Source organism: Nematostella vectensis, chromosome 3 (assembly GCF_932526225.1).
Source record: "Nematostella vectensis chromosome 3, jaNemVect1.1, whole genome shotgun sequence".
Classification (NCBI taxonomy): Eukaryota; Metazoa; Cnidaria; class Anthozoa; order Actiniaria; family Edwardsiidae; genus Nematostella; species Nematostella vectensis.
Window position 1 is genome coordinate 8,660,581 of NC_064036.1, and position 19,852 is coordinate 8,680,432.

The following is a 19,852-nucleotide window of genomic DNA, read 5'->3' on the forward strand; positions in this document are numbered from 1 at the left end:
TGTTGTTGTGGTTTGACTATGTGTAGATGAACATAAACGTTAAAATGGAACCAAACAAAACAAAAGAAAAAAGAACGAAAACCTCGTGGTCACAGTGTGTGACGTCACGGTGACATATAATATCCGGAAGTAACGTTTGAATCTTACAGAATACTTTGATTTCGATTTAATTTGGCAAGTTCGTAGTCTAGATATTGATCTACCATACTCTGTTTGTTTGGTCAATACTGATTTTCTTCAAAGGATATCTACTTGTTTTTTTGTTTTAAGGTGGTAGTCTGACAGCTTGCCAGAGGCAGCGACAAGCTGCACTACAAGACACTGGTCTAGGGCGGTTCATCCCGCGCTGTAAAGTTGATGGCACCTTCCACGAAGTACAGTGCCGCGGCTCAGTCTGCTTCTGCGTCGATCGGAAAGGGGACGAGATTCGTGGAACCAGGGTGAACCGGCCGGCCAAGGCGGACTGTAGGAAAGTTGGAGCACCAACGCCAATAGGTATTTCAAGAAGTTTTCTATTATTGTGGTTTTGTTGGGTATTATCAAACCAGATTTTAAAGATTAATGGTATTCTACTAATAAGTTTTTACCAGGAATTAAAAGTAAATTGATGTTAATTGAATTAAAAACAAATTGATGTTAATTGTCATCGTAATCACAGTGCCGAATTCGAATCAATTGTCTTCTTCATCACAGTAGCGAATTTGAATCAAAATGCCAAATTGTTCTCCATGTGTTTGAATTGCTATAAATATATACCACGATAGTTTCCTGAATCGAAAAAGGATCCAAGAAAGACCTGCCTCAGTTTGATTGAAAAGAAAAGCACGAAAAAAAACAAACAATTGTCCTTACCTCCAAACTTACACTTTTTTTACATTTACTCAATCAGATCAGACACGCACGCCGTGCCAGAGAGAATACGACCAAGTGATGAGTAACTATGCCATTGATCGCTTCGTGCCCCTTTGTAAACCGGACGGCCGCTATGAGGAGGTGCAATGTCGTGCGCGATGGAGTCAATGCTGGTGTGTCGATATCAGTGGACGTGAGCTCGCAGGAACCCGGCGAACAGGATGGCCCAACTGCCGTAAGATTCTACGTATTTCTTTGTTATTTTGATACTACTTTAAAAGTGGGTATTCCTTGGATCCATCAATACATTCGAATTTGATGCCTAGTAGCTTTTTAGTGGCCGGCTCCGCTTAAAGGCGGACTCACTATCCAGCAAACCGAGGCTAGTGTTTCTATTAAGAAAATGATAATTATTTTGAACCAATGCTGCTCTAGGTCCAAGTGCGTGATCTGTCCTTACAGGGGTTTTGCTTTGCGATGTCGTAAAGTTCGTTTTGGCTTTTTTTTAGCGAGAAATGCAATAAAGTTACACACAAACAAACTCAAAACAATATCTGATGTCAGACTTTCTTTTGCAGCTCCGCATCGTGCCGCGGACGTCGCGATTGTGATTGAGAGCGGAGTGTTCAGTGATGTTTTACCCGCGTTCCAAGCCATAAGGAACTTTAGCAAGGCGATCGTAGATGGACTAAGCGTGTCTGCTTCTGGTGTACACATTGGTTACATCATCTATGCTTCTAAGCCCAAGCTAATCTTTGACTTCAATACCCTGGCTCCCAAAGACACCAACCGGGGGAACGTCAAGAAGCTGATTGACGGTGGATTACCAGAAACTGGTCGGCCACGCCCTGATCTCGCCTATAAAATGGCATATGAAAGATTATTTTCCGACAGAGGAGGGGCACGAAGAGGAGCTCCTAGGGTACGTCTAAAGCCTCTCCCCTCTAATTTAAGCCTGTGAATAATCAATTTTTTAATACAATGCTTGCTTCCCCTGAAATGACTTTTGTAAATACCATTTTCCCCATAATCTATTTTAGTTCCTGATTCATCTAATTGCCGACACTAAAACACGAGCAGTCGATCAGCCGAGCATGCTAGCCGCAAGCCTCCCACTAAAGAAGCAAGGCGTTAACATCTTCCCTGTTGGCGTCGAATTTTCCATTGAGCTGCAAGATCTCCGTGATCTTGCCACGAATGACGCTAATGTGTACACCATACCGTACGCTCCATACAGCCTTTCGCAGCTGATGCCGGTGGCAAGGGTCATTGCAGACGTCATCAATGGATATGTGCGCGATCCAAGAACGAGTAAGCGGGCCTAGGAATGTTTCTCTTACCAATTACACTCTTATGGTGGGGGAATTTTGAAAAAAAAAGCTAGTCTTCTTAGCTAAAACTATCTTTGAATTTAACAACTAGTTTTTGAATGATATAAACCAAATTATTGGCTAAAGATTAGTTGAATCGGTAGTAATAAGTTAGTAATGTTCGTTTTAATTGACTGCTTGTATATGCGCCTATCTACGCAGGTACAAATTGCTTGGCAATATTGACCCGTAAGAGGCTATATGGCGTACATGCCAGGTTGAACAACCGCACATGTTTACTAAAGATACAAACTTTTTTAGTGTACAGTTGCCTATGTATTCGGGCTTTAACTTTAACCAGCATATTTATATTTTGTTGCTCTTCCGTACCTTTACAGTGCTCGTTCGTTTTATTTGTTTGCGTTACAGTTCGACCAACAGGTCTTGATATCGGCATCCTTGTTGGCGCATCGCCATCAACCACTCCCGAAAGATGGAGCAAGCTTCTCGCATTTGCCAGCTCTATTGTTGACGGGTTCCCTGTGTCTGCACGTGCTGCTCACGTGGCTGCCATGTCATTTGGAGACCGGCCAAAGGTCGCGTTCTTATTTGACTCGTTCAGCGGACGTCAAATAACCAAGGATAACTATCGTAAGGCAATTGAGCAGATCCCGTATATGCCGTCGACGTCCACTAGAATCGACAAGGCGCTGCAGCTGGCGGGGAGTTTCATGTTCAACGAGAAGACTGGAATGAGACCAACCGTGCCTAAGGTACAGTCAGCTTTCGCACTAGCGCACACCCTTAAGCAATGCCACGCGTGCACTTAGCTCACTACCTCAAAAATTTACCTCATCGATTGATATTTTCCTTATCGTGTTGGCCGGGCTTTAGCCCTTTTTTAAATCTGTTCGCTCACGGCTCACTTTCTTTGGAGTTCCCTTCAGCCTCCAGAGTTCCCTTCAGGAAACACCGAAGAAAGAATGGTGATTATATCCGTCATGGCAACAAAATTTGAGACGATTGTTTTGACAAGATGTTAACATTAACAGAGGAGAGATGTGCCGTTAACGCGAGAGTGTACGTTAAGAGAGCTAGTCGACCTTATGGATATGGTTATGCCTGTCAGCACAAATGTTCTGGCAATTTATATCGTTCCAACTCCTCACACTATCCCTACTTCCTACACCTATGATCGAACCCTTACTTCATTTGCCCAAACTATTTACTGTAAAACGCGAGTTTTAAACTTTTTTTCAAAGTATTCTTGTGATGATGTTCTAGTATCTGCTGCTCATAACCGATGGCGACCAAACGGACAAGAAAGCATTGGACTACATCGATCTTTCAAAATCTAGCGAAGCCGTAAAGGAGAATGGCGTACAAGTATACGCAGTGTCCTCCCGACCTGAGGTGGACACAAACATGCAAGACCTGCGGACCATTGCTTCTCGTGACGACTATGCGCACGCCTGGCCCGTACAGAGACTACCTGTGGTCGGACCTTGGGTTGTTAATGACTGGAAGAACGCAATGTTGTGTAAGTTTACTGTTACAAAATATCAGTCCTATCAAAATCCTTTAATTTTATAATTATAAGATGTTATTTACTTCACCAAAAGGAAGCACAAAATTTAAAGAACAACAGGGGAAACGGAATGGATTCCGGTTAAAGTAGAATAGTGTCTTATAATTGTGAAAAGGGAATTATATTAAGAAACGCCTGCCGTTTTGAAGGTATGTTGGGTTTTAATAAAATTTCAATACTTTGTAACGTACCATGGTATGAATACTTAAAGTAGGTCTTTTGAATGTGACATTTGTTACCCCTTGTTGCAGCACGTGTGTACCCCGTTGACATTGGTCTCTTGATTGGTTCATCACGCTCTACTACACCACAAAGCTGGACCTCTACTCTTCGCGCCATCTCGTGGCTGCTTAGTAACTTTGACATCTCACCCCAGGGCGCTCATGTAGGCGCAATTACGTTCGATGAGAACCCTCGTGTTGGTTTCTCCTTCGATTCTCTAAAGGGCGATCGGCTGAACGGCCGTGAGGTCAACAGACTTGTGAACTCACTCACCTACAAGCGTGGATATACTCGAATCGATCGCGCCCTGCAACTGGCCAATTCGTACTTATTTACTTCACACGGGGGAGCACGAAAAAGCTCCGCAAAGGTATGAGACCCCAAACACTACCATCAACCTTTGCCATATGTCCATTGACTTCTGAACCTGTGATAGGGCTTTTTTTTAGAAGATCTCTGTAGAGCACCCTCCATCGCAGAATGGTAATCGATACCTTGTCTACGATGCTGCTGTGGTGATGCAAACAAATAATAACTGATTTTGTGTAATGAATCTTAATAGCTGAATGTGTAACAAAAGTTGTTCATTTTGATAAGCCAATCGTTTTCTCTATCTTCCTACCAAAAGTAGAATTGAATACAAATTTTTAAAGTAATATTTGTACAATTATTTTAAAATCAAACTAACTGGATGGAAAATTGGCAATATTGACCCGTAAGAGGCTATATGGCGTATGAATATGATGCCACACAAATCTTGACTTAGAGCCTTTAAAACGCCCTTCATACTTGACAAACAAATATTTATTAGTGTTGTTCCGTGACAGTTCAAAGCTGAAAAATATTTATGACTTTTTTCTCTGATTATTTTCTTTGATTGTTTTCCTCGTGTAGATCCTCCTGGTTATCACGGACGGACCGCAGTCAACAGATCGGGGCGCGTACACGCCCTTGTCTACCGCCTCAGAACCTTTGAAGACCGCTGGCATTCAAGTCTTCAGCGTGGGCATAGGCCCAAATATCAGAGACCAAGATCTGAGAGACATCGCCTCTGTTCCGTCTTACGTTGTGAAGGTAAACAAAACTGTTTAAGAATTTAAAGCCAATAAATCCGCGATGAAGACCTCCTAAAAATGAGAAGAAACACCAAAACGTTTATGGTTTAAGTGCTCAAAAGAAAAAAACAAATCCATTTATAGCACCTATAGGTGGGTTTTGAAGTGGTACTTGTTGATACTACCCCACAGGTCCCAACAGCATCTGACCGTGACATTACCAGGGCTATGTACAGAGTCACAAGTGACTGGAAAACATATCTACGAGGTACGTACAGCAAGTTATTTATCATTTAAGAATATACATTGTAACATATGAGTTAAGTTATAGTTGTGTATTGAGTTGCTGGCTATGTATTCCAGGTCGTTGGCTACCCGCTGATATCGTATTTGTGGTCGAGAGTTCAGACTATGTTACCCTTCCACGTTGGCAACAGATAATTGACTTCTTAAAGCGAACCGTGAACTCCTTCCACGTGTCACCTTGGGCCACACGCTTCGGCCTCGTTACGTATGGCTACCAGCCAAAGGTGAACTTCCACTTCAACACCCTCGGAGACAAAATGACCACTAGCGGGTTAGAAGCCCTTCTTGACTTGGCCAAGTGGATTGGAGGCGAGCCCAAGCTTGATCAAGCCCTCAAAGTCACAGAAGAGGATGTCTTTACCATTAAAAATGGGATGAGAAGATTCTCCCAAAAGGTGAAATATAAACACACAATGTGCTAAAGCCGATGAGTTCAAGGAAAACATTTGTTTTGATATGTTATATTGTATATATATGTTATCTGTTGTTATATTTTATGTTGTCTTGAAGTGTTTGACGTTTTTAGTAGTTTGACTTGAATACTCTACCTTACTTTTTGTTACAACTTTACTTCTCAACAGTACTTGGTGGTGATATCTGCCCATCCGCAGTCCCGATATTCCGGCTACATTCCGGTACGTCAGGCCATCAGAGGAATCAAAGACAAAGGTATCCAAGTGTACTCTATAGGTATTGGGCCTAATGTGGACGTGGGTGAGCTAAACGACATCGCTTCTCGTCCGGAGAACATCTACCGAGTACCTTACAGCAGCCTTCCGACTTTCGGGGACTTGCTGTACACAGCTTGGAGGAAATACCCACAAAGGAGATGTGAGTTGATGAATGAAAAATTCGCTCATTTTACACGGCTGGCAGTGGGTAGTTGTGTTATGTGCAGCGGTCAATGTTATGTTTTATTTCCGAAATACTTGCTATAATTCATGGAGAGAATGCATATCATCCAAATGCACAGTATTTAATTATGTTCAGTTGATTTGTAAGGTCTACAAAAATATTGATATTATCAATACTCTTCTTTTCACAATAGCCACTAGAAAAAAGCTAATTTAAAAAGGCTTAACGTTTTGCTTGTTTCAAAATAATAACATGTACAATTACTAAAGATTAGCTATATTAGGTTTCTTATCTTACTAAATGGTTGTTTTCCATCTCCCATAAACTTTGTTGAATTCCTAATTAATTGTTAAGGCATTTGATGTATATTTTTTACTACTTTAAAAAATAAAAAATGGCTTATCTATAGGGCGCCGTCCAGCGGCAGATATTGGCTTTGTAATTGGGAGCTCACGCGATACCACCCCTCAGACCTGGCAAAAATTCCTGGCTTTCGCTAAGCAGGTGGTTAATACCATGGATGTGTCACAAGATGGTGTCCACGTTGGAGCAATGACCTTCAACTCTGCGCCTCGCATGGGCTTCAGGTTCAACGCGCTTTACGGACCCCGTTACACCGTGGAGAACGTGAAGGGTCTGATCTCACGACTGCCTTATGCTACTGGCGAGACGAGGATTGATCGCGCCCTTTACGCCGTCAACAAGGATCTGTTCAATACGGACGCCGGAATGAGACCTGCTGTGCCTCATGTACGTAAGATCTTTTCCTTTCAGTTTTCTTGAGTTTGCCAAAAAGTCGAGATTTTTGTAAATAAACGAAGCCATCAAAAGGAGTTCGTGTGCTCGTCTAACTGTATTTATCATTAATGTCAAATTACCAGCACACGTTATTTTCGTTGACACAGATGTCACATGGATACAAAAATATTGCATTCGCTTATTAACTTCTTTTGATTGAAAACAACGTAAAATGTTATAGCCTTCAATTAGATCTTGCTACTTGTTTGCCTTATGTGCTATACTGTGTACAAGCCTTACATCCAGTAGTCTTACCAATATTTCCCTCTCCAGATGCTTGTCATGTTGGTGGACGGGGAGCAGCAGCCTGGCCGTCCCGGATACACACCCTTGCCAGTAGCCTCCCAGCCTTTGAAAGACAGGAACATCGAGGTATTCGCAGTCGGAACGAGCGAGCGCTCGGACGCCAATCAGCTCGACCAAGTAGCGTCACGTGGAAGGAACGTCCTGTACCTTCCCGCCGATCGCCTGCCTACGCTATCCTACCGAGTCGTCAACGTTGGATTTGATCACATCAGGGAGCAAAGGCAACCGAAAGGTAACTCTCCCCTTAGCTTATATTTAGATTGCTAACACATTTCGAGAGAAAAAAAGAAAAAAGTCCCCGGGGCATAATTAGAGCTTTTACGGCAAAAAAGGTTTTAAGTAGATTAGGTCTTCCACTCCCTGAGGACTGGGTCGTAAAACGTTGGTACGAAGCCTGGAGTAAACGCGGCGCGTTGATAGGGCGAAAAGGACGCTCCGAGTTCACAAGGATGGTGTATCCCGTAATATAACTCATGTAAAACTCTTTTATAAGTTTCTCGCTGGAGCACATGCCAGCGTGAGTACCGTGCCGCCCTACAGTCTTACAAGTACGGCCGCTATGTGCCACGTTGCCAGCCTGACGGCAAGTACGAGCCCGTTCAGTGTCACAGCTCCATCTGCTACTGCGTCAACCAAGAGGGCGTGGAGGTAGCTGGAACCCGCAGGCCCGGCTACGCCCCGCCAAGCTGCAGGGATACCGGTACGTAAACAAGTACTTGCTTACTTTGATCTCGCTTATATTAAGATTGTGGGAGTTTTTTCTCCAAAAATACGATTTGAGATTAGGTAAATTGTACCGGAGATAAAATTAGTCTCACGTGATGTTAAACCATATATTTCTCATTCACATGTTTTTTTTTCTGGTACGATTTACTACAAGGACCGTACCGAACCCTGGATTTACGGTCAAATATACGTGACTTTACAATAAGTCGCTGATCCTTGTATTCCTTGTTCTCAGCACGTCGGCCGACCTCGTGCCAGAAGCAGTACCGGGAAGCTATTAGCGGGTACCACCTTGGCCGCTTTGTACCGCGCTGTTGGGGCGACGGAAGCTACAGGCGAGTGCAGTGTAATCCCGCAGGTTTCTGCTGGTGTGTCAATAGCGATGGCATGGAAGAAACAGGGACGCGCCGACGTGGATGGCCTAGCTGCGCTATTACAGGTAATACATCGACATACAGCAGGGGTCGATGGTAACAGTTTTGATAACTTATCGCAGATCATGCAGCAATAAACAAAAAAAAAGAAAAGAAAAATATAGCGGCATCCGTTTTTGAGAGCTTTTCAAATATTTAAGGCTACCTTAAGGTTAAGCGGATTAATGCGCAAATCGAACCCTGTAGAATCGAATCAAGTATAGCATTGTGGTGTAGCATTGGTAAAGAAAATCGAATTAAAAAATGCCTAAAATCGAAATCATTGGTGCTATGGTGTGTTTTAATCTGTCTTGTTTTATGAACTACTACCTATTCTTTTACCAAATTCTAGGCCGCCCCCTAACGCCCTGCCAGTCCGAGTACCAAGATGCATTGCGGCACGGTAATTTCGGCGCTTTCGTGCCCCGATGTCACCCAGACGGTCAGTACGACCCAATCCAGTGCTACACCGGCGTCTGCTACTGTGTCGATCAACCTGGAAATGAGATCGTGGGCACTTCTCGGCCGCTACCCTTCCAGCCAGTGTGCGCGGAACCCGGTAAATACAGAAGAGATAAATAGGACGTTATGCTTTTGCAAGCCAAACTTTCCGGCGAAATTCTAGTTTATTGTACAAGAATTTTAGTTGGACGAACAAAAACACGGATAGAGTCTATAGCTCATTTTTAAATTCGGAAGTAGAAACCAGCTCTGAACTACGAATTAAGTTTGAGACAATGAATTGTTTTTACCTATTTAATAGCTTTTCTTATCAGTTTCTTTCCTGTTCTACTTTTTACGTTTACACATCTCTATAAGCTATATTTCAATCGTGAAGCAACTCGAACTGGCTGACTGTTCAAATAGTATTAATAATCCAAATGTCTTGGATCCTATATACCACAGGCCGTAAGCTGTCTCCCTGTCAAAAGCAGTACGAGCTGGCGCTACAGAAGCACGTCGTGGGTCGCTGGATTCCTATGTGCAGACCTGACGGTAGCTACGAACCGGTACAGTGCGACCGTGGATGGTTCTGCTGGTGTGTGGATGAAGAAGGACAAGAGTTACCGGGCACGCGCAAACAGGGATGGCCAGAGTGTGGGGTCATCGGTAAGCTCGCACACATTCCCCTCCGTTGAATTTAGAAATAGTTGATAGTGCTGATAATTTATCCCTCATATTTCAAGACGATAATCATGCTGGTTCAAGCATATGTAAAAAAAAAACGAGGGTACTCAGAAAATAAAATATTTATTTTTGTTCCTGAAAAATGGAAATGGAATTTTGAAAGGAACGTATAACTGATTGATGTGTTTCGTGGTTTCAGGCTGGCGACCAAGCGAGTGCCAGAGTCATCATCGGATGTCCCTTACCAACCTGTTGCCTGGGCGCTTCGTACCACGGTGCCTGCCTGACGGCTTCTATGACGCCGTGCAGTGCTTTGGATCCGTCTGCATCTGTGTGGATAGATATGGCGTTGAGGTCCCTGGAACTCTACGACCGCGCTTCAACGAGCCGAACTGCGCACCGCTAGGTAAGTCGCAGTTACCATCCACGAAAAAAAACCCGCTTGCTTTATATAGAACGTCATTGGGTTGCATCCAGGTTTTTTTCAGAAATCCACGGTACACCAATCAGTCTCGAGTACGCTTCGGTGACGCAGTTTGAAGAGTGTGAGCTATCCCAGCAAATTACCTTTTACCTCTTTGTTGCGGTATCTATTCCCGCTTTTCGTTCTATTTTGATTTTGTTCAGTTGCATCTTACTCCTACAGCTGGCAAGGATTGAGGGGTACCGCCTGCTTCTTACTTTGCTAGAAAGAGTGCCCAAAAGAAAGACTCTTAAACTTGTTAAAGGTCTTATGTGTTTTTTGTTTCCCAGGCTGGCGTCTGACTCGTTGTCAGAGGCATCACCAGGCCGCAACTCGCTACTACTCCGTGGGAGGCTTCGTGCCAACTTGTCTACCCGATGGCTCGTATGACGCCCTCCAGTGTTTTGGCGGGCTGTGCATGTGCGTGGATGTCCACGGCATTGAGATCAAAGGAACAAGAAATGTGGTCTCGAGTCCTATCAACTGTAAAGGTATGTTACGCGGCTACTTGATATTTAAATTGGCCACGAGTTTAGATCAATTATCCAGTGCGATCCTAAACCTTTCAGCGGGAAAATGGGACACTTTAAAGCACATATTGTTTTTCAAATATCCGACATCGTGTGGCTATTTTACAGTTCCCTTGCCTTTAAACATTCATGTTTTGAATGTAAACACTAACAATATAGAGCTAAAGATATATTTTAATCGTGTTCAGATACACGCCCCCAGCCTAGCGCATGCGAGCGCCACTACACCGCCGCCCTTCGTAACCACGTACCTGGCCGCTTCCTACCAAGGTGCCGCCCAGATGGCGAGTACGAGCATGTCCAATGCGATGGATTCGTCTGTTACTGTGTGGACAACAACGGCGAGGAGATAGTCGAGTCACGTAAACCAAGACCTCTCAGACCAGACTGCTTCGGTAAGAAAACCCTATCCACTCAAATATACCACACGGGTTTTGAAAGGTGCTGACATTTCAAACCTGCATTTTTTTTTATAACCGAGTATTGGTTGTAAAGAACCAAAAGATAGTAGTGGGTCGCCTATTTATCATTTAAAAAGGAAATGGTATGTGGTAATAGAAAGCTGCCTATTGCCTGTTATCATTATTTCCCTATTCACCCAACATTGACGTCGATGCTCTATAAGAGAAGACCTACATTGCTCTTAGAGAAAAAAAAGTCTTAACCCCGAGGAAAAAAAATGTTGTATTTTGCGTATTGTAGATCATGATGGCCTTCTCTTCCTCTTTCAGTGGTTAAAAATATTTGTAAAGTCGTATGACATCTCATCACACTGGTAATGTTGCCTTTTTTCAAAGGCCCTAGCCCCAGTCCATGCCAGCGGGCATATCTGGAGGCGCTTGGGTCGTATCAGGCTGGTCGATTCATTCCTCGCTGTACAAGAGACGGGGAATACTACCGTATCCAGTTCCTTGGACCTGATGCCTTCTGTGTGGACTCAAATGGCAAAGAGATCCAAGGAACCCGCGTCTTGAGGCCATACAGACCAGATTGTGAAGCACCGAGTAAGTAGATGTACAGTGCATGTCAGTCTTGGGCTCTATAGTCGGCTTGAGATAACGCAAGACCAAGCAAGATAGCAAGTGAAATATCAAAAGTAAAGCGTATTAAAAAAGCAAAGTGAAGTCGAATTTTATCAACCAGGCAATGGCGCTTAAATGATTGATATTATCCTAATCTAAAAGTCTCTGGGCTTGACCTGTATCGACTCAAATTTGTTTGTGTTTCAGCATCTGCCCTTCGTCCAGGTCGATGCCCCAAGCCATGGAAAGGCATCTTCCGCGCGTGTGACAGAAGAGGCGACGCCTGCCAGAAAGATACTGACTGCAAGAATAACCACAAATGCTGCTTCAATGGCTGCCAGAATGACTGCGTGTCCGGCGATCCCTCTGATAGATATGGTACGGCAGGACATTTGATAATAATCTCTCTGATGGATATGGTAAAGAAGGGCATTTGATAATAATCTCTCTGGCATATATGGTAAGGTAGGGCACTTGCTATTTATACCTCTGACAGATATGGTGAGGCAGGGCATTTGCCATTCATCCCTTTGACAGATGAGGTAAGGTAGGGCATTTGTTATTTATCCCTTTGACAGATATGGTAAGGTAGGGCATTTGCTATTTATCCCAGATGTGGTAAGACAGGACATTTGCTATCTATCCCTCTGACAGATATTGTAAGGCAGATCATTTGATATTTATCCCTTTGACAGATGTGGTAAGGCAGGGCATTTGCTATTTATCCCTTTGACCGATGTGGTAAGGCATGACATTTGCTATTTATCCCTTTGACCGATGTGGTAAGGCAGGACATTTGCTATCTATCCCTCTGACAGATATTGTAAGGCAGATCATTTGATATTTATCCCTTTGACAGATGTGGTAAGGCAGATCATTTGATATTTATCCCTTTGACAGATGTGGTAAGGCAGGGCATTTGCTATTTATCCCTTTGACCGATGTGGTAAGGCATGACATTTGCTATGTATCCCTCCAACAGATATGGTAGCATGTCCATGCATTGAGTATGTTTCTGCTCTGGCAATACATCAGAGTGCTAGTGGCTGTGATGTCACTGTTAATGTTTTAATGCGAATGGCATTAATATGGTACAATAATCTATAAGCTTACTAATCTTTCAAATAGTTATTTCTCTCTCCGTTCCTTTGCAGGTGGTCCATGCGTCAAACCACTAGACCTAGTACTTTTACTAGACTCTTCAGGCAGCATTGGCCGCAGGAACTGGGTCCGATTGATAAAGTTCGCCCAGGCGTTCATTGACGTCTTTAAAGCACCACAGGCTTCCCACGTTGCGCTAATTTCGTACAGCACGAACCCCGAGATCGTGTTTAACTTTAAGATGAATGGGCAGTATCCAACTTACAGTGAGATGCAGCGCCTGATTGGGGCAATGCGATGGCAGAGAGGCTATACATACATCGATAAGGCTTTAAGACTTGCAGAACGCAAAGTGCTTACCGATGAGGCTGGTATGAGAAGGTCTTCTGAAAAGGTGAGCTAGCAGCCCAACAACAGAACAAAATGACCTAGTTCTATTTTTTTCTTACTTTATATAGTATTATCTTACATTTAATCGAGTTATTCTAATTGCTAACGTACAGTGTTTTACCCTTTTTCTCATCCTTCCTTACTCATGTTTTATGTTTTTGTACCCTTCTTTACTCATGTTTTATTTATATTCATTTTTATCTTTGTTTATTATGACACCAATCTAGATTGACAGTTGATCAATCTAACATTTCCGTTTGCCAGTTTACGGGTGACCGTAATTTCAATTATGTATTTCTAGATTGTGCTTGTAATGACCGACGGAAGACAAACGACAGACAGAGGAATTTACACTCCCCTCCGCACCGCGTCTGCTGGAATCAAGAAGCTTGGGGCGAAAGTGTTTGCACTCGGCGTGGGCTCAGGGGTCGTCATGTCAGAACTCAATGAAATTGCCTCTGACCCGTCCAACGTGCTTATTGCGACCTCATTTTCGGACCTCGAGAGGCAGTTGAATGCTATTAGAGCCAAGGGCTGCAGTGGTAGGCTTTTCGTTGCTATATTTCTCTCATTCTTCATAGTAGACCTTTCAATCGTTGTCGTTGTTGTGTTGTATTCGTTATCGTTGTCGTTGATACATTGCCGAACTTGTTCTTTCCAGATTTGGGTCAGATTTCTTGACTTCTTGACTTGCACAAGCAAACGCCTTTGAATGTTTCAAATTCTCATTTTTTATAGCTGCAGAAAAGGACTTGTGCTCTCGCGCCCCATGTGGGTCGTTTGCTCGTTGCGTCGTAGTGAATAACAAAGCAACATGCTCCTGCCCTGACATCTGCACATTTGAGTACTCACCTCTTTGTGGATCCGACGGAAAGACGTACGATAACCAGTGCGAGATGGAGCGAGCGTCCTGTCTGCAAAATAAAGACCTGACGGGAAAGCCTGGGAAATGTGGTAAGCATCGCTAACAGCCCCCTGACCAGCTCTATGGGAGTGGCTTATCTATGGGAGTAGACATTGTCTAAATTTGTAAACTTTTTGTTTGCTCTCGTAGTGGCTCCAACAACTGAAACTCCTCCGCCAACTACGGGACTGCGTAAGTAATAAAAGCTAAAGGGTAGTTTATTAAATCCTACTTTTGGACATTCTATGGCGTGCACAACACAGTTTTGACTTGTTATTTTGATAATTGCGTTAAATTCTTGTTTACAGCGACGACAGCTGGAACAACTGTACCCTTGATAACACAGCCACCGACAACTAGACCAAGAGGTAGCCTTTCTGATGCTTTAATTCCAAGGAAATAAATATAATTATTTTACGTCCATATTTTATGCTTTGTATGCTGTGCTAGTTTGCTACCCAAGGATCTTGTTAAATCAAGATAAAAACAAAACAGAAACAAAATTTTGCATTTCAAATGTCTACTGATGTGATTTGATGAGCTAATCTCTGAAATTATAATCAACTTCAGACCCGTGTGAAGACTACACTTGTACTTCGCCGCCGTACTCTGAATGCACAGCCATTAACGGTAGCCCAGTATGCACGTGTAACAGCATCTGTACCTTAGAATATGCGCCAGTTTGCGGTACTGATGGGCAAAGCTACGATAACGAATGTCTATTACAAACCGCGTCCTGCCAACGCAATGAGTTGATAGAAGTCGCTACCCAGGGAACATGTGGTACGTATCTTATAAAAGGTTAATACCAGTTTCCCCTTTGTTTTGAATTGCTTTATTTTGTTAATGTTTTCAGTAACTACACCAGCACCAACCACAACACCTATACCAACAACTGAGATAGGTAAGCCCTCTTTGGATCACTTTATAGAAACTAGTGTATCTGGATCATTTTGTCACCGTGACCTGACAAATAAAAGAATAAAAGGTTCCAATCGTCTTTAATACATTTATATTCATTAATACTTTCTGAAACTTCTTGATGACGAATACATTCTTTTAGAAAATTACTAGTTTCTCTTTTTCTCTTATCTTTTGTTTAAACAATATTGTTCTGGCTTGAAATATCCCTTTGATTGTTTACCTTGTTTTAAGAAACGATTGGTTTGATTGGCAAGTGCCTTTCAACTCTGATATTTTGTTAACAGACCCGTGTGTTGGGTTCACGTGTGTCGCCCCGCCCTACTCGTACTGCAAGGCTAGGGACGGCAGACCTGAGTGTGTCTGTGACGGTATATGCTCCCTTGTCTATGCGCCAGTCTGCGGAACTGATGGCCAAGAGTATAGTAACGAGTGCAACCTGCAGATCGCTTCCTGTCGGAAGAATGAACTTATCGAGGTCGCTAGTCGCGGATCTTGTCGTAAGTGGACATATCTGTCTAGTCATTGTCACTGTAATGTTGTTGATAATGTTCATACTCTTACTTTTCAGCAACTACTGGACCATCTACGGCCTCTCCAGTACCCACAACTGGTAGGTTTGCTTCGGTTACAACACTCTGTATCCAAGGCATTTGTAAGGATTTATATTTTGATATATTGGATAGATTTTGCATCAAATGAACGAATTGCTTATATGCTTTTGCTAATTAATATTTTCTTAAAAAACTTTCTGACTTCAATCGCTTTGTTATTTTAAAATAACTTAAAGCATAGTTGCTGTTTAAAATTCTTCAACGTATTTTGTGTTTGGTTTTGCTAGTGGATCCTTGCTCAGGTGTCACTTGTGACTCTCCACCATACTCCACATGCAAAGTACAGGACGACAAACCCACATGTGTATGCATAGAACCATGTCCTGAGATTCTCAAACCTGTGTACGGGAGTGATGGAAAGGATTACGACAACGAGTGCTTGTTGAAGTTGGCAGCCTGCAAATCCAAGAGCCGTATCTTAATCGCAGGCTTTGGTCGTTACCGTAAGTAAAGGAGTTTTTAATTTTCGCTATACCTCGACTTTTATCATCTCGGCCTCACTTGGTTCGATGATATGAGCGTTTTGAGTTAAGATATTTCCTTTTCTGATTGCAGCCAAGACCACAACATCGTTAGCAACTACTGAAGGTAGGTTTATCAGATTCCATGTTTCAAATCATTACGGATGATCGAAACGTTATGGTAAATCTTTTTTAGTCTAAGTGAGTTTTCTTCTCACTTTGATTTTATTTTTGCACCTATTAGGCACTACTGCGGCAACTCCGACCACATTGATTTCCCCGACAACAGAAGGTAAAACCTTAGCTTTACTGAGATTATCTGATCTTCTGTAGCGGTTGGAAAATGATTAACAATCTAATTTTGCATTTCCTTCTTGCAGCAGGACCTTGCTCTGGTGTGACTTGTGATTCTCCACCATACTCCACATGCAAAGTACAGGACGACAAACCTACATGTGTATGCGTAGAACCATGTCCTGAGATTCTCAAACCTGTGTACGGGAGTGATGGGAAGGATTACGACAACGAGTGCTTGTTGAAGTTGGCAGCCTGCAAATCCAAGAGCCGCATCCTTATCGCAGGCTTTGGTCGTTACCGTAAGTAAAGGAGTTTTGAATTTTCGCTAAACCTCGACTTTTATAATCTCTGCCTCACTTTGTTTGATGATATGAGCGTTTTGAGTTAAGATATTTCCTTTTCTGATTGCAGCCAAGACCACAACATCGTCAGCAACTACTGAAGGTAGGTTTATCAGATTCCATGTTTCAAATCATTACGGATGATCGAAACGTTATGGTAAATCTTTTTTAGTCTAAGTGAGTTTTCTTCTCACTTTGATTTTATTTTTGCACCTATTAGGCACTACTGCGGCAACTCCGACCACATTGATTTCCCCGACAACAGAAGGTAAAACCTTAGCTTTACTGAGATTATCTGATCTTCTGTAGCGGTTGGAAAATGATTAACAATCTAATTTTGCATTTCCTTCTTGCAGCAGGACCTTGCTCTGGTGTGACTTGTGATTCTCCACCATACTCCACATGCAAAGTACAGGACGACAAACCTACATGTGTATGCGTAGAACCATGTCCTGAGATTCTCAAACCTGTGTACGGGAGTGATGGGAAGGATTACGACAACGAGTGCTTGTTGAAGTTGGCAGCCTGCAAATCCAAGAGCCGCATCCTTATCGCAGGCTTTGGTCGTTACCGTAAGTAAAGGAGTTTTGAATTTTCGCTAAACCTCGACTTTTATAATCTCTGCCTCACTTTGTTTGATGATATGAGCGTTTTGAGTTAATATATTTCCTTTTCTGATTGCAGCCAAGACCACAACATCGTCAGCAACTACTGAAGGTAGGTTTATCAGATTCCATGTTTCAAATCATTACGGATGATTGAAACGTTATGGTAAGTCTCATTTTTCTTCTAAGTGAGTTTTCTTCTCACTTTGATTTTTTTTTTGTACCTATAAGGCACTACTGCGGCAACTCCGACCACATTGATTTCCCCGACAACAGAAGGTAAAACCTTATCTTTACTGAGATTATCTGATCTTCTGTATCGGTTGGAAAATGGTTAACAATCTAAATTTGCATTTCCTTCTTGCAGCAGGACCTTGCTCTGGTGTGACTTGTGATTCTCCACCATACTCCACATGCAAAGTACAGGACGACAAACCCACATGTGTATGCGTAGAACCATGTCCTCTGGTATTCCGACCTGTCTATGGAAACGATGGAAAGGACTACGACAACGAGTGCTTGTTGAAGTTGGCATCCTGCAAAACAAATAAGTGGATCCTCATTGCGGGTATTGGAAGATACCGTAAGTCTTCGTTATATATTTTTAAAATGATGTTTTCATTATTATTCACTTTTTCTTCTGATGGTAAAATTATTACTTTGAATTAAGTTCCAATCGCTAGTGCTTAATTGCTTGTTTGTTTCGCTGTAATTATATAATAGCATACATTTATTTTTTCATAATTACAGCGAAGACGACTACACCCACAACAACCGAAGCCCCCACTACTCAAGGTATTGTTCGCGGCGTTTCTTAAGCAAATCTGATCCTTTGCATTTTTACGATAATTTGCGATGCAATGTACTTGTACAATCTTTTTAAGAATCTCTAAAGTTTTAGTTTATTTGCTTAGGTAGTAGTTTCATTATGATCCAGGCTTGAGAGAAGCTGCGGGAAAGGGAAAAAGAGATATAGGATAGCTGATTTATAAACATGATTGTAACTGCAATAGTTGTTGTCATGAATAATTTAGCACATTACAACAATATAACATCCATCTTGATGTGCTTCGTTTATTAATTTCATTGACCCGTGACAATGGTACATACAAACATTGTAATACATTAAGGCCACAAGGGCATCCGCTTTGACATGCTTCATTTATTCGTCAAGACAAGTGCCAGGGTGCCTGAAAACATTCTAATGCTAAACCTTTTTTTTACTTCGATTATCAAGACCCGTGTCAAGGGTACACGTGCACATCGCCTCCTTACTCATACTGCTCAGCACGTGAGGGCAGGCCTACTTGCGTGTGTAGGAACACCTGCAGTCTAGACTATACCCCAGTATGTGGAACTGACGGAGAGACCTACGAGAATGAGTGCACTCTACAGATATCGTCTTGTCAGCGGAACGAGCAGGTCGAGGTCGCCAGTCAAGGACATTGTCGTAAGTATATGGCACATTGAGTTTGAAAGATAATAGGTTTGATTTCCTGTCTGCCCAGGCATATTTCACGAGATAGTTAATCTGGTGTACAATGCGCTGTTTGATTCAGACCTTGAATAGGAAACCCCTGCTTTCAGAAAAGTATTATGCCTTTCGAATCTTGGCAGCGATTTTTGTCAAACTTGTAAATGTCGTAACCTTTTTGTTTCTCATAGCAACCACAGCGTCTCCCGTCACGTCCCGCGAGCCGACGACAGGAGAAGGTAATGTATTCCGGTGCATGGATATGCATAGATACGCATGGCGCCATGATATGTACGTACCAATGTCGTGCATCGAGGCAGTGGTTTGTATACGTTGTTAATAAATATCTTGTTTTGATATGCACATAGTATAACAAATATAACTTATTTGTTGAGCATGGTATGTGCTTTAAAAAAGGGTGTAAACATCGTTCATAAATAACTTGTTTTTTATTTGCACATAATATAACAAATATGTTAACATATTTGTTGAGCATGGTATGTGCTTTGTCAGTTCTTTTAGTGAGTCAAATATAAATGTTAAAATAATAATATATACCTCGTTCCTCTTCACTTTTAGCCATTAATTTGATTTGTATATTTTGCCAAAAGGAGAAGTGATTGTAAAAAAAATCAACCGTAAAGGTAAAAGAGTTCACCCGCGAAGTTGTTTTCCGCTAAAAAAAGGGGGAATGAGGTATAGTGCACTTGAGTAAAGCATGTCTAAATATGAGCACTTCTCGTAAGCTTGTGAATATTCGAACACTTTAAATTCTAAAGTCTGTAAACTTGTAAATATGCATGTCACAATAAGCACGGTAATGTCGTCCAAGCACGGTCCGATGCATGCACGAGCAGGAATTGGATGTTTCATCGTGCGTTGGGTGTACACAGATCCGTGCCAGAGATCACCGTGTACAGTACCCTACTCTCGGTGTGTGCTGATCCGGGGGCAGGCTGTCTGCATGTGTCAGTCGTGTCCCTCTATCAATAAACCCGTTTGTGGCTCTGATGGCAAGACGTACAACAACGAATGCGAGCTTCGTCAGTATGCGTGCAAGAGCGACTCCTTGATCACTGTTGCGAGCCTTTCGAGCTGCCGTAAGTAGTACACTTCGTGTTGCTACTGTAAGTACCTTTACTGGATGCATTTTCCGTTTTGCTTTTCTCT

General features: G+C 42.5%; 1 protein-coding gene across 6 annotated transcripts in view; it reads left to right on the forward strand.

The window, feature by feature from the left end:
* LOC5512112 overlaps window positions 1–19,852 on the forward strand; it is a 156,894-nt gene that overhangs the window by 47,411 nt on the left and 89,631 nt on the right. For all 6 annotated transcript variants that reach the window (XM_048725343.1, XM_048725345.1, XM_048725346.1 and 3 more), the window contains exons 64-108: window positions 271–495; window positions 890–1,087; window positions 1,431–1,774; window positions 1,893–2,163; window positions 2,592–2,935; window positions 3,447–3,702; window positions 4,002–4,342; window positions 4,867–5,046; window positions 5,220–5,295; window positions 5,391–5,728; window positions 5,915–6,164; window positions 6,598–6,938; window positions 7,260–7,524; window positions 7,786–7,992; window positions 8,254–8,457; window positions 8,784–8,990; window positions 9,338–9,541; window positions 9,759–9,965; window positions 10,313–10,513; window positions 10,741–10,947; window positions 11,350–11,556; window positions 11,782–11,952; window positions 12,729–13,069; window positions 13,367–13,607; window positions 13,804–14,019; window positions 14,120–14,161; window positions 14,278–14,337; window positions 14,540–14,752; window positions 14,826–14,873; window positions 15,178–15,390; window positions 15,462–15,503; window positions 15,732–15,947; window positions 16,060–16,092; window positions 16,210–16,257; window positions 16,346–16,561; window positions 16,674–16,706; window positions 16,824–16,871; window positions 16,960–17,175; window positions 17,288–17,320; window positions 17,440–17,487; window positions 17,576–17,791; window positions 17,959–18,003; window positions 18,446–18,658; window positions 18,874–18,921; window positions 19,576–19,782. In XM_048725343.1, the coding sequence (XP_048581300.1) occupies window positions 271–495; window positions 890–1,087; window positions 1,431–1,774; window positions 1,893–2,163; window positions 2,592–2,935; window positions 3,447–3,702; window positions 4,002–4,342; window positions 4,867–5,046; window positions 5,220–5,295; window positions 5,391–5,728; window positions 5,915–6,164; window positions 6,598–6,938; window positions 7,260–7,524; window positions 7,786–7,992; window positions 8,254–8,457; window positions 8,784–8,990; window positions 9,338–9,541; window positions 9,759–9,965; window positions 10,313–10,513; window positions 10,741–10,947; window positions 11,350–11,556; window positions 11,782–11,952; window positions 12,729–13,069; window positions 13,367–13,607; window positions 13,804–14,019; window positions 14,120–14,161; window positions 14,278–14,337; window positions 14,540–14,752; window positions 14,826–14,873; window positions 15,178–15,390; window positions 15,462–15,503; window positions 15,732–15,947; window positions 16,060–16,092; window positions 16,210–16,257; window positions 16,346–16,561; window positions 16,674–16,706; window positions 16,824–16,871; window positions 16,960–17,175; window positions 17,288–17,320; window positions 17,440–17,487; window positions 17,576–17,791; window positions 17,959–18,003; window positions 18,446–18,658; window positions 18,874–18,921; window positions 19,576–19,782 (8,280 nt within the window). The remainder of the gene's footprint in view (window positions 1–270; window positions 496–889; window positions 1,088–1,430; window positions 1,775–1,892; window positions 2,164–2,591; window positions 2,936–3,446; window positions 3,703–4,001; window positions 4,343–4,866; window positions 5,047–5,219; window positions 5,296–5,390; window positions 5,729–5,914; window positions 6,165–6,597; window positions 6,939–7,259; window positions 7,525–7,785; window positions 7,993–8,253; window positions 8,458–8,783; window positions 8,991–9,337; window positions 9,542–9,758; window positions 9,966–10,312; window positions 10,514–10,740; window positions 10,948–11,349; window positions 11,557–11,781; window positions 11,953–12,728; window positions 13,070–13,366; window positions 13,608–13,803; window positions 14,020–14,119; window positions 14,162–14,277; window positions 14,338–14,539; window positions 14,753–14,825; window positions 14,874–15,177; window positions 15,391–15,461; window positions 15,504–15,731; window positions 15,948–16,059; window positions 16,093–16,209; window positions 16,258–16,345; window positions 16,562–16,673; window positions 16,707–16,823; window positions 16,872–16,959; window positions 17,176–17,287; window positions 17,321–17,439; window positions 17,488–17,575; window positions 17,792–17,958; window positions 18,004–18,445; window positions 18,659–18,873; window positions 18,922–19,575; window positions 19,783–19,852) is intronic.